Source organism: Rhinopithecus roxellana, chromosome 1 (assembly GCF_007565055.1).
Source record: "Rhinopithecus roxellana isolate Shanxi Qingling chromosome 1, ASM756505v1, whole genome shotgun sequence".
NCBI lineage: Eukaryota > Metazoa > Chordata > Mammalia > Primates > Cercopithecidae > Rhinopithecus > Rhinopithecus roxellana.
This window is the reverse complement of record NC_044549.1, coordinates 34240508-34252632: the sequence shown is the minus strand read 5'-3', so window position 1 is coordinate 34252632 and position 12125 is coordinate 34240508. Positions and strand designations below refer to the sequence as shown.

Genomic DNA, 12125 nt, shown 5'->3' with positions numbered 1-12125 from the left:
TCCAAGCAGTTCTTTGATGACACAGACCTGTATTTCATTCACCATTTGCTTTTCCTAACTTATTAGTTCTCTCTTCTTCATTTCCTTCCATGTCCAGCTTAAATTTTATAATTCTTTATTTCGATAATACTATGGATTGAATGTTTATACTGCCCCTGACACTCCAATTCATATGTTGAAGCCTGAATCCCCCATGTGATAGTATTTGGAGGTGGGGCCTTTGAGGTAATTAGGTCATGAGGGTGGAACCCTTGTGAATGGGATTAATTTCCTTATAAGGGGATGAAGAGACCAGAGTTTGTTCTCTCTGTCCTGTGAGAATACAACAAGATCACCATCAATGAACCAGGAAAAATGCCCTTATCAGATACTGGATCTGCCAGTCCCTTGATCTTGGGCTTCCCAGCTCCTAGAACTCCAAGAGATGAATTTCTGTTATTTAAGCTACCTAGTTTATGGTATTCTATTATAGCGGCCTGCACTAAGATAAACAAGGATCAATAACATTCTTCCAATGCCCTGATTTCCTTTATCCCTCTGTCTTTTCTTCATACCCATCAAGCAAAAGTCCATCTCTGAACTTCCCCCAACTAATTTATATTGGCCTATAGTGATCAGCCAAAGGCTACTGGAGATAGTTATATGTCAACGAAGATTACCTCCTGTATAATTTAGTGATGAAAATGGCCTCGACATAATCCGTAAAATGGTTCGGCAATCCTATGACATTGCTCTTATCAACTCCCTCTTTCACACATGATGACCATTTTAGAACTTTTCTTCTCTACAAAGCTTCAAGCCTATTGCTCCCAACTCACTCTCAGAAAAACTTGTATCATAGAAAAACTAGGAGCCCTCAGACAGGAACTTTTTCACTTCCCAGTACCAAATGGAAAATCCCATTTACCTCTGTATTCATGTGCTCCTCCTCCCTCTTTTGCAACAGAGAAGCTGTCTCCCTTCCTACGTAAGGCCAATTCTGCCTCTTGCCCTTTTGTTTCTACTCTCTCCCAGTTTTTTTTTCAATATTTTACATTATTTCTTTTTTCTGTCATAGAAATTTAATCATACCTGTTTATTGGACTGTTTCCTTCAGTATTTAAATATGTTCTTGTCTCTCCCACTTACAAAACATAACTTCCTTGATCTTATATTCTCGTCTAGCTACTACCCTATCTCTCTAATCAGCCTGCTTTCTCAAAAGGATGGACTGTTCTCAGACTCCATTTCCTTACATATCACTCTGTCTTTTATGTGCTCTTACCTGACTTCTAGTCTCATCATTCCACCAAATCAGCTCTTCTAAAAGCACCAATAATATCCATTTAACGTTTAGTTCTTATATTTCTTGACCTCTTAGCAACGTTTGATCCTGTCAATCTTTCGTTACTTTTTGAAATACCATTTCACTTTCACTTTTGTGGTACTATGCTTCGCTGGTTCCCTTTCCCACATCTTGTCATTCTTTCTCAGTCTTCCTCACTCAGTCATTGAGTATTAAGTTTCCCTAAGGCTCTGCCAATCTCTCCTCTCATTCTGTTCTTTTGCCCTAGGTGATGCCATCCAAGCCAGTTTTCTTTTAAAAGCGAATGTTCCACAGAACTTTTGCACATGGTGTTTTCCTTGAGGGCTTGCTCCTTCAAACCCTCCCTTAACTCATTATGTAATTATAATTTATATATTCTTTACCTTGAAACTCAGATACCACCTTCTCTGAAAGCTTTATACAACCTACTTGTTCTATGACACCTCTGCAGGACTTCTGCAATTACAATTTACGTTTATTTATCTGATTTGCTAAATTACAAGTTTCCATTGGAGATAAGCTACATTATGGCAGATATTATGTTTTTCTTATTATAAATTTATCCCTACCACTTAAGAAAATGCTGAGTACATAGTAGGCACACAACAAATAATTGTAGATGAAATAACCAAATGAATAAACATTTCAAATAATGTATCTGTAAATATCAAGATGGGGATTTCCCATTCATGATTAAATACATGGTTTTGAAGCCAAAAGAGAAGTCTGGGCTGGAGAGATTAATTTGAAATTTAATTGCATGTAAATGATAATGAAGGTTGTAAGATTTCCCAGAAAATGCTTATGGAGGGAGAGAAGAGGGAAGAGGACAAAAACCTCGGGAACATCCACGTTTGTTAAACTGAGGCAGAGAGAGGATGAGCCATCAAAGTAGGCTAGGACTGACTACACCATCCACACACGCAGACTTTCCTTGGCAGTCCTAATTTTAATATTTGGCCCTTTCAGCTAACAGGTTTCACAACCACATATATTCATCAGAAAATCAGAAAACATGTATGAATCACATATGTTATGGCATCTATAAAGGAATCAAATGTAAATCTAATTTTAATAATTACCTTATTAATTAATAATGATATAGCAATAATTAATACTTATGACTATATAATAATTATTAATAAACTTGACTTTTTAACCAATAACTGCAGTGAGGAATTAAGTGTGTTTTAAACATGGCTAATATACATAGTAATTATATTTTTTATTTATAATCTTTTTAAACTATGCTTTAAAAAATTTGCCTAAATGTAAATATGTTCAATTTTTCTTTTTTAGCTTGAAAGTACTTTACTAATTATCTGTGAAAATGGCTATATTCTTGAAGCTCCACTTCCAACCATAAATCTAGAAGAGGATGATCATGATGTAGTCTCCTATGAAATCAAAGACATGTGCATAAAATGTTTCCATTTTTCAAGTGTCAAATCTAAGATTCTGGTATGGAATATTACTGAAGCATTATCTTCTAATAATTTCCTTTCCTTAGAATATAAAATATCCTGTGTTAAGTGCTGATGGAATACAGAAAAGAATAAAACATAGGCCCGGAACTTAATGAGTTTATAATCTGGTAGGAAAGCAGCTATTAGAAGGCAGTAGTAAATAGATATGGAAATCAAAATGCAAAGAAGGAAATTTTAGGGGTCTGCAGAAGAAAAGAGAGAGGATTCTGATAGAGGGATGGGAGGAGGTCAAAGATGACTGCCTGGAAGTGACATTTAGTACCTAAAGAATGGGAAAGGCCAGGCACATTGGCTCATGCCTGTCATCCCAGCACTTTGGGAGGCTGAGGTGGGAGGATCGCTTGAGCCCGGGAGTTTATGGTTGCAGTAAGCTATGATTGCACCACTGCACTCCAGCCCAGGTGACAGAGTGAGACCCTGTCTCAAGAAAAAAAAATAGGGGGAATTTTGAGAGGTGAAAATAGGACGATGGCAATAAAGGCTGGAAGAACATCCCAAGAGAACACAGAGTTGTGAGTGTTTTCAAGAAATGAGGAATAGATCAATAAAATATAGGGAGGCAATTTGTGGAGGGATGTTTCAAGAGTCTGTGACCAATGCATGGGGCTCCTTAAATGCCAGCCAAGACATTTCATTTTAGACCATTGAGATCCATTGTGAGTTTGTGAGGAGAGGATTGATGTGATGATATCATGTAAGTTAGGAAGATAATTGTGAGGGGTGAACAGAATGAAGTGGTAAAAGATGGGAGGTGGAAGTACCAGTGTCAGAGGGCTTTTGCAAAGGACAATTGATAGACGATGAAGGCCGAACTCACAGTATTACTAAAGTTGGAAGCAACTTTCCTTGTGGACTAGTTCAGTCTGCCTAATTCCTGGGTTAACAGTGATAGGCTCCCAGAGAAGTTATATTTAGCTTCTCTATTAGGAAAAAAATGACCAAATAATTTCTGTAAAACCAAGATTAATAGGGATAGAACAAAAATGAGTCATTCCAATGATTTAAAAGTTTTAATGATAAAAATATATTCTCACAATGGTGAGTATTTTTAAATACTATTTTTACAGAGCTGTGTATCTTTCTATTTTCATTGTCATCCCCAATGGTGTAAATGAACGAATGAGTCATAATTGTTTTTATACCTACTTAATGTTTCTTTTAAAAGAGATCAATAGAAATTGAAAAGAGGGAGAGACAAAGGAAGTTGAAGGAAAAAATAAGGGAAGAAAGGAGGAACAAGCTAGCAGCAGAGATGGGAGAAGATGGAGAAAAGGAATTTCAGGAGGAGGAAGAGGAGGAAGAGGAGGAGGAGGAAGAAGAGCCTTTACCTGAAATATTTATTCCATCAACCCCCTCTCCCATCCTCTGTGGATTTTACTCGGAGCCAGGGAAGTTCTGGGTTTCTTTGGTAGGTAACAGTGTAACAATTTTACCTCAATCATATTTCAATGTAGTTTGTAGTTATTGTAACTTCATTCTTTCTTACTCTTATGTTAAGATTTCATTTACCTAGTTTTTTTAGATTTCATTTATTAAATACTATTGAAGTTGTGAGTTTTGGTGAATGAATGTGGGATATAGTTGTTTTAAAATAATCTTAACATCTTTTTTATATGTCTACTTGTGCAGATAATTGTACAGATAAATCTATAGATTATCTCTTATCTGCTTGTCAATCATAATGTTCCAGGCAAGTCAAAGCAGAGAAGGATCAAGTGTAGAGAGGCAAAAGGCTAGGGGTTTTTCCAACCAAGACTGTTGTTTTTTTTTTTTTTTGTTTTTTTGAGACGGAGTCTCACTCTGTCGCCCAGGCTGGAGTGCAGTGGCCGGATCTCAGCTCACTGCAAGCTCCGCCTCCCGGGTTCACGCTATTCTCCTGCCTCAGCCTCCTGAGTAGCTGGGACTACAGGTGCCAGCCACCTCGCCCCGCTAGTTTTTTGTATTTTTTTAGTAGAGATGGGGTTTCACCGTGTTAGCCAGGATGGTCTCGATCTCCTGACCTCGTGCTCCGCCCGTCTCGGCCTCCCAAAGTGCTGGGATTACAGGCTTGAGCCACCGCGCCCAGCGAAGACTGTTGTTTTTTAATTTTGAAAAGAATAGCTTTTATGGCAGTACTATCCAGTAGACTTTTCTTACTTCTCATTATCTACAACTATGCTGTGTGCAAGTCTAGGAAGAAAAGTGTTTTCAGATGGTCCAATTGCCACCCTGAACAAAACCAGAACTTGGCTCATAAGGAAGAAGGGAAAAATGGATATTAGGAAGAAAGGATCAGGGCCTATCACAGTGCTGTAGGAGTATATCCTCCAATTATACATGTTTTACTCTTTGCTTGAAATATTTTATTGATCTACTAACAAAGCAAGATTTCCTTCATTATAATTTTGTCACAATTTTCAGTTCCATCCACCAAAAAAAAAAAAAAAAAAAAATTCATAAAAGTGTATGTGGAAGATCATTACTAATTCATCACTGGTCCTAGGTCTTTAGCCAGGCCAGGACACTGACTAGCCAAGGACTGTTGCTATAAGGAGTGATGAGTGTTGACTTTTTCCCTCCTCAACTTTTCCTAGAACTATATCTTTCGTATTACTAAGGAGGCAAGCAGAAAGAAGGATGGAAAATAGCACTGGAGACATTATAGGGACGTCATGTATTAGTTCCTCTACCCTTTCTGCCTGTCTTCTGTGTTTTATAAAACAATTGTAAATGACTACTATTGTATGGAGTTCAATGGATAAAGGGATAAAGAAAACGTGGTTCCTCCCTTCAGGAAGTCTTCATTTGAGGGAAAGAAGTACAGAAACAATTAACTGTAATACAATGCAATAAATTTCCAGTGTCCTGGAAATATAGATGCAAAAATTACTTATTATTTAACAAACATATTTGAGCCGGGGGCAGAGGTGTATGTCTGTAGTCCCAGCTACTCAAGAGGCTGAGGTGGGAAGATTGCTTGAGCCCAGGAGTTCAAGACCAGCCTGTATAATGTAGTGAGACCCCATCTCAAACAACAACAACAACAAAACACAAACAGAAAACCCCGCACATATTTAGTGCTTACTCTTAGGGTTTCCAAGTAAAATTACATAGTACATACTTACACTAAAAATTATTTTTAGCTGGGTGCAGTGTCTCATGCCTGTAATCCCAGCACTTTGGGAGGCCAAGGCCGGTGGATCACAAGGTCAGGAAATCGAGATCATCCTGGCCAACATGGTGAAACCCTGTCTCTACTAAAATACAAAAAATTAGCCGGGCATGGTAGCAGGTGCCTGTAGTCCCAGCTGCTTGGGAGGCCAAGGCAGGGGAATCACTTGAACCCGGGAGGTGAAGGTTGCAGTGAGCCAAGATTCTGCCACTGCACTCCAGCCTGGTGACAGAGCAAGACTCCATCTCAAAAATGTGTGTGTGTGTGTGTGTGTGTATATATATATATATATATATATATATATGTCTGAAATTTAAATTTAATAGATGACCTTTATTTTCATTTGCTGAATATGACAACCTACTTATTCTGTACCAGGTATTTTTCTAAGTAATTTACTTAACCAACCATAAAATAAGTGGTATTATTTTTTGCATTTTATATATGAAGAAACCAAGGCATGGAAATGTTAGGCATTTTATCCAAGACCATATAACTAATGAGAAGAGAAACTAGGATCTGGACTCGAGCGTTCTGGCTCCAGAGTTCATACCCTTAACCATTAAGCTACACTGGTGAACAAGGTTAAAGTATAGTTAACAGAGGTAGCAGAGCTTGAGCCAACAGTATGACAACTCTGTGCCTGTAGCCAAATAAATGGTGAAGAAAAACCCGTCTCATTTTGAAGTAATGACTGCAGTTCTCAAATCAATACTCACACTGCAGCTGATTCTACTGCCCAGCCATATTCACTTTCCAAATTATTGCATTAAGTCTTTCTTCTCCCTTCAAACATTTTGTACCTTCTCTTACTCTTCAATGATAACCTCATCTCACATTTCACAGAAAAAAATAAAAGCAGATGGAATTTCCTTTTCTTGTCTCAATTAGATGTAACACCCTATAGGGATCTATATACCTTTTGTCTGCCTTGCATATTGTTATAATTGGAAAACAGTCCCTTGCAACTCTCCAAGGACACTGTTCCCAAGGGCTCCTTGATCCCATCGCTTCTCATTTTCTCAAAAATTTTGCTCCTGAGATAAACCACTTGGTCTCCTGTATCATCAGTTTCTGTCTTTTCTATTCAGTTATTATCATGCGCATACAAACATGCTCTAGTACTAATTTTAATTTTATTTCCTTAACCTCTCTTTCTTTCTGCCCCCCTGCTCTATTACATAAAAAGTTACTGAAAGAATCATCTGTAATCATTGGCTTAACTTATCCACCTCCTATTTGACTTCAGCCCCTTCCAGCTGGGCTTCTATCTCCATCACTTCACTAATGATGACAAGCTCAGAGGTCAATTCTCTGTCCATTTGACTTTTCAGATCATTTAACAGAGTTGATCCCTCATACTTCTCAAATGTTTTCTTCTCTTGGCTTCTAAGACATTACACTCTTCTGGCCACTCCATTTCAGCCTCTTTTGCTGGCTTCTCATGTGCAGAACAAGCTTTGAAGTTTGAAATACTCCAGAGTGTGGCCTTGGGCCCCCTCTTTCTTGCTAAGGTAACTTTACACAGTCTGATGACTTTAAATATCACTTATCTTCCAGTGAATCTCAAATATTTATCTCTAGTCCTGACCTCTCCCCTCCACTTAGACTTGTATATACAACTTGACAATGCTCCTTGGCCCTCAAAATTAACTTGTCCAAGACATTGCTTTTGAACCATACATGTCCCATACAAACCTGCTCCATCTCCATATCAGTAAATGAGACAATCATCCACTTAGTTACTATGCCAAAACCTCGAAGTTATTAAGGATTCTTCTCTTTCCTTTACTATTTGATACCCTTATATTGAAAGTAGGTCTCTTGTAAACAGTATATGGTTAGGCTTAAAAGAATCCTATAGGATTATATTTGTCTTTTAAAAAAGTACTATGTTCATTTATATTTAATGTAATTACTGATATATTTTAGTTTAAATTTACCATCTTAGTAATTATTTCTATTTGTCACACTCGTTCTAAATTTCTTTTCTTTCCCTTTTTCACCTTCTATTGAGTGATTAGGTAATTTTTTCTACAGTTTTCTTCCTCTACTAGATTATTAGTTATACATTCTTTTACTATTCTTTTAGAGGTGGTTTTATTTATTTATTTATTTTTGTTTTTGAGACAGAGTCTCACTCATTCTGTTGCCCAGGCTGGAATGCAGTGGTGCCATCTTGGCTCACTACAGCCTCTACTTCCCAGGTTCAAGTGATTCTCCTGCCTTAGTTTCCCAAGTAGCTGGGATTATAGGCATGTGCCAACATGCGTGGTTAAAAGGCGTAGTTTCTTCATTTTTATTTTGTTTGCAGTTTGTAGCACTCTAAATTTCAACATCTCTCTCCAGTTTTAGAAAATTCTCAGCCATTATCTACCACAATGTTGCTTCTGGCCTATCTTTTCACTATCTTATTCTGGGACCCCAGCTTCATATGTATTACATCCTTCTCATTATGTTCCATATGTATCTTATATCATTCAAGAAGATTTTCCATCCTTTTTCTCTCTCTCCATGCTTTAGCCTATTTTTTCTGATCTCTGTTCCAGCTTCATAACTGTCTTTTATTTTTTATTTTATTTTATTATTTTTTTTTTTTTTGAGGCGGAGTCTCGCTCTGTCGCCCGGACTGGAGTGCTGTGGCCGGATCTCAGCTCACTGCAAGCTCCGCCTCTCGGGTTTACGCCATTCTCCTGCCTCAGCCTCCCGAGTAGCCGGGACTACAGGAGCCCGCTACCTCGCCCGGCTAGTTTTTGTATTTTTAGTAGAGACGGGGTTTCACTGTGTTAGCCAGGATGGTCTCGATCTCCTGACCTTGTGATCCGCCCGTCTCGGCCTCCCAAAGTGCTGGGATTACAGGCTTGAGCCACCGCGCCCGGCCATAACTGTCTTTTATTTTAAAGTTTGTTTTTCCAATTGTTTTTTATTGAAGTAAAAGACACATAACATAAAATTGACCATCTTAAGCATTTTTAAGTGTACAGCTCAGTAGTAGTAAACGTATTCATAATGTTGTGACATCATCACCAACCTCCGTCTCCACTGTCCTCCTCATCCTGTCACACTGAAACTCCCATACCCATCAAATGATAACTCCTGATCTTCCCTTCTCTCAGCCCCTGACAACCATCACTCTACTTTCTTTTTCTATGATTTTGACTACTCTAAGTATCTCAAATAAGTGAAATTATATAGTATCTGTCTCTTTATGACTGGCTTGTTTCACTTGGCATAATTTCCCCAAGTTTCATCCATGATGTGGCATACGTCAGAATTTCCTTTCAAGGCTGAATAATACTCCATTTTAAGTATGTACCTTATTTTGCTTATATACTCAGTCATCAATAGACACTTGGGGCCAAGCATGGTGGCTCATGCCTGTAATCCTAGCACTTTAGGAGGTCAAGGCGGGTGGATCACTTGAAGCCAGGAGTTCCAGACCAGCCTCGCCAACATGGCAAAACCCCATCTCTACTAAAAATAGAAAAAATTCGATGGGTGCAGTGGCTCACACCTGCAATCCTAGCTACCCGGGAGGCCGAGGCAGGAGAATGGCTTGAACTTGGGAGGTGGAAGTTGCAGTGAGCCAAGATGGCACCACTGCATTCTAGCCTGGGTGACAGAGTGAGACCCCAACTCAAAATAAACACACAAAAATAGGCACGTGGATTGCTCCCACCTTTTGGTATTGTGAATAATGCTGCTATGAATGAGGTGGGTGTTCAAATACCTCTTTGAGACCCTGATTGAACCCTGGGAATGATTATTTCTTTCTCCATAAGTCCATGAGACTGCAGATAGCTTTGTCCAGCTTCTTAGCCTCTCAGCTGCCACTTTAAGAACTGACAGTTGCTCCAGGGAGTAAAGCAGTGTCAAATGCCAGGCTCACTTCTGGCTTTCCCTCCTGTTTGGATCTTGCGATTCTGGTAGCTTTCCAATGCCTTCAAACACATTTAGAAAATTTGTTCTGGTTGTTCTCATTTGGAGAGTTTGGCTGAAACAATCTAGTCTGCCATTGTCAAAAGTGAAAACTTAGTAATTTGATTTTCAGAGGTGACCATGTTGTTACCTTCTCTTTCTTATTTATTCTTTTATTGTTCATAAAGTTGTTCTGACCCTTAATTTGTTTCCTATAATAAGGAGTCTCAGTAATAAGGAAATTAGAGTTGGAGCAATATAGCTCTTCCAGTTGATCATTCATCTTCTCACTACATGGATAAATTTTTCTGAAATAGCCCTTTCTGGAAAATTAACAGTGTTTATAGTTACCTTAAACTGAAAACTAGCTGTAAAAATGAGGAAGTGCAAAACCCTATTCATTTGTTATTGCTTATTCAGAATAATGCTTGAAGACATAAAATGAAATTCTATAGGTAGGGAGTCAGAGGTGATCTCTCTCTTGTATTGGCTTTTAAATGAAAACAAATCATCATAAGGTTTTTATTATAATTATATAGTTGTGTATAAATGGATAAAGGAGATGATTTATAGAAATAATAAATCTATAATCATAGAAATTATGTAGAAGTAGATGTTTGAAAACATCTATTTTATGTTTTCAAATTTGAAATAATCAAAAAATTCTCATGCATTTATGTGTGTTATATTCAAGTACCACCTTCTATGTTACTTATCTCTTTTCTAGGGTGACTATGATTCTGGTTTTCTGTATCACTGTGAGTTCCCCCCTTGTGATGAAAGCCGTGATTTCAAGGAACAAAAAGATGAACCTATCGATGTCCGTTATCTTGAGGATACAGAGGATAATCCCATCCAAACTATCACTTTCAAGTGAGCAGTATTTCAAAAAGCTTTAAAAAGACCATATCCCATATTCCATTAGTGTCTATGCTTTTGTCCATCCTGGATAGTGTCAATTTTTAGAGATCCATCCAAATGAAGGGGTACTCAAAAAATATTTTGTTAAATAAATCAAATGAATAAATATAATCAAAGCTAATACTGAAATTACATTTAAATACCCCCACCAAATATTCTGTCAGTATTTTTGTTTATCTCACAATTGAATTGCATGGATTTACATTCTGTTACCTAGGAGGATGCTACTTACATAGTCAGAAATGAAGGTTCAGGGTTACAGTTATTCTGGAGAAATCACAATTAAATCATTAGCCCTTTGATAATTGAGAACTAGGCATATATGCCAGTTATTCTTCTGATGACCCAATATAATAGCTCCAAATTTCAAATTGGCCCTTTTTCTCTACTCTTTTGTATTAGTTTGCTAGGGCTGCCACAATAAAACATCATAGACTAGGTGTCTTAAACAGCAGAATCTTTTTTCTCACAGTTTGGGAGGCTGGAGTTCCAAGATCAAGGTGTCAGCAGCTTGGTTTCTTTTGAGGCCTCTCTCCTTGACTTATAGATATCTGCCTTTTTGCATGATCTTTTCTCTGGGTGCCTGTCATCCCTGATGTTTCTGTCTGTATCCTAATCTCTTCTTCTTCTTCTTCTTTTAAATTATTATACTTTAAGTTCAAGGGTGCATGTGCACAACATGCACATTTGTTACCTAGGTATACATGTGCCATGTTGGCTTACTGCACCTATCAACTCATCATTTACATTAGGTATTTCTCCTAATGCTATCCTTCCCCCAGCCCCCACTCCCCAACAGGCCCTGGAGTGTGATGTTCCCTGCCCTGTGTCCATGTGTTCTCGTTGTTCAGTTCCCACCTATGAGTGAGAACATGCAGTGTTTGATTTTCTGTCCTTGTGATAGTTTGCTAAAAATGATGGTTTCCAGCTGCATCCATGTCCCTGCAAAGGATATGAACTCAACCTTTTTTATGGCTGCATAGTATTCCATGGTATATATGTGCCACATTTTTATTAATCCAGTCTATCATTGATGGACATTTGGGTTGGTTCCAAGTCTTTGTTATTGTGAATGGTGCCGCAATAAACATACATGTACATGTGTCTTTATAGTAGCATGATTTATAATCCTTTGGGTATATACCCAATAATGGGATCGCTGGGTCACATGGTATTTCCAGTTGTAGATCTTTGAGGAATCGCCACACAAATGGTTGAACTAATTTACACTCCCACCGGCAGCATAAAAATGTTCCTATTTCTCCACATCCTCTCCAGCATCTGTTGTTTCCTGACTTTTTAATGATCACTATTCTAACTGATGTGAGATGGTATCTCACTG

At 38.0% G+C, this 12125-nt stretch overlaps 1 protein-coding gene across 6 annotated transcripts in view; it reads left to right on the top strand.

The window, feature by feature from the left end:
- The window catches only part of CFAP44 (cilia and flagella associated protein 44), a 149226-nt gene that overhangs the window by 58143 nt on the left and 78958 nt on the right, over positions 1 to 12125 (top strand). For 5 of the 6 annotated variants that reach the window (XR_004060088.1, XM_030941082.1, XM_010361031.2 and 2 more), the window contains 3 exons: positions 2606 to 2767; positions 3959 to 4201; positions 10590 to 10735. Coding sequence is in view for 5 of the 6 variants with exons in the window: in XM_030941082.1 (XP_030796942.1) it covers positions 2606 to 2767; positions 3959 to 4201; positions 10590 to 10735 (551 nt within the window). In the remaining variant the exon portion in view is untranslated. The remainder of the gene's footprint in view (positions 1 to 2605; positions 2768 to 3958; positions 4202 to 10589; positions 10736 to 12125) is intronic. The other variant, XM_030941084.1, reaches the window with a different exon arrangement.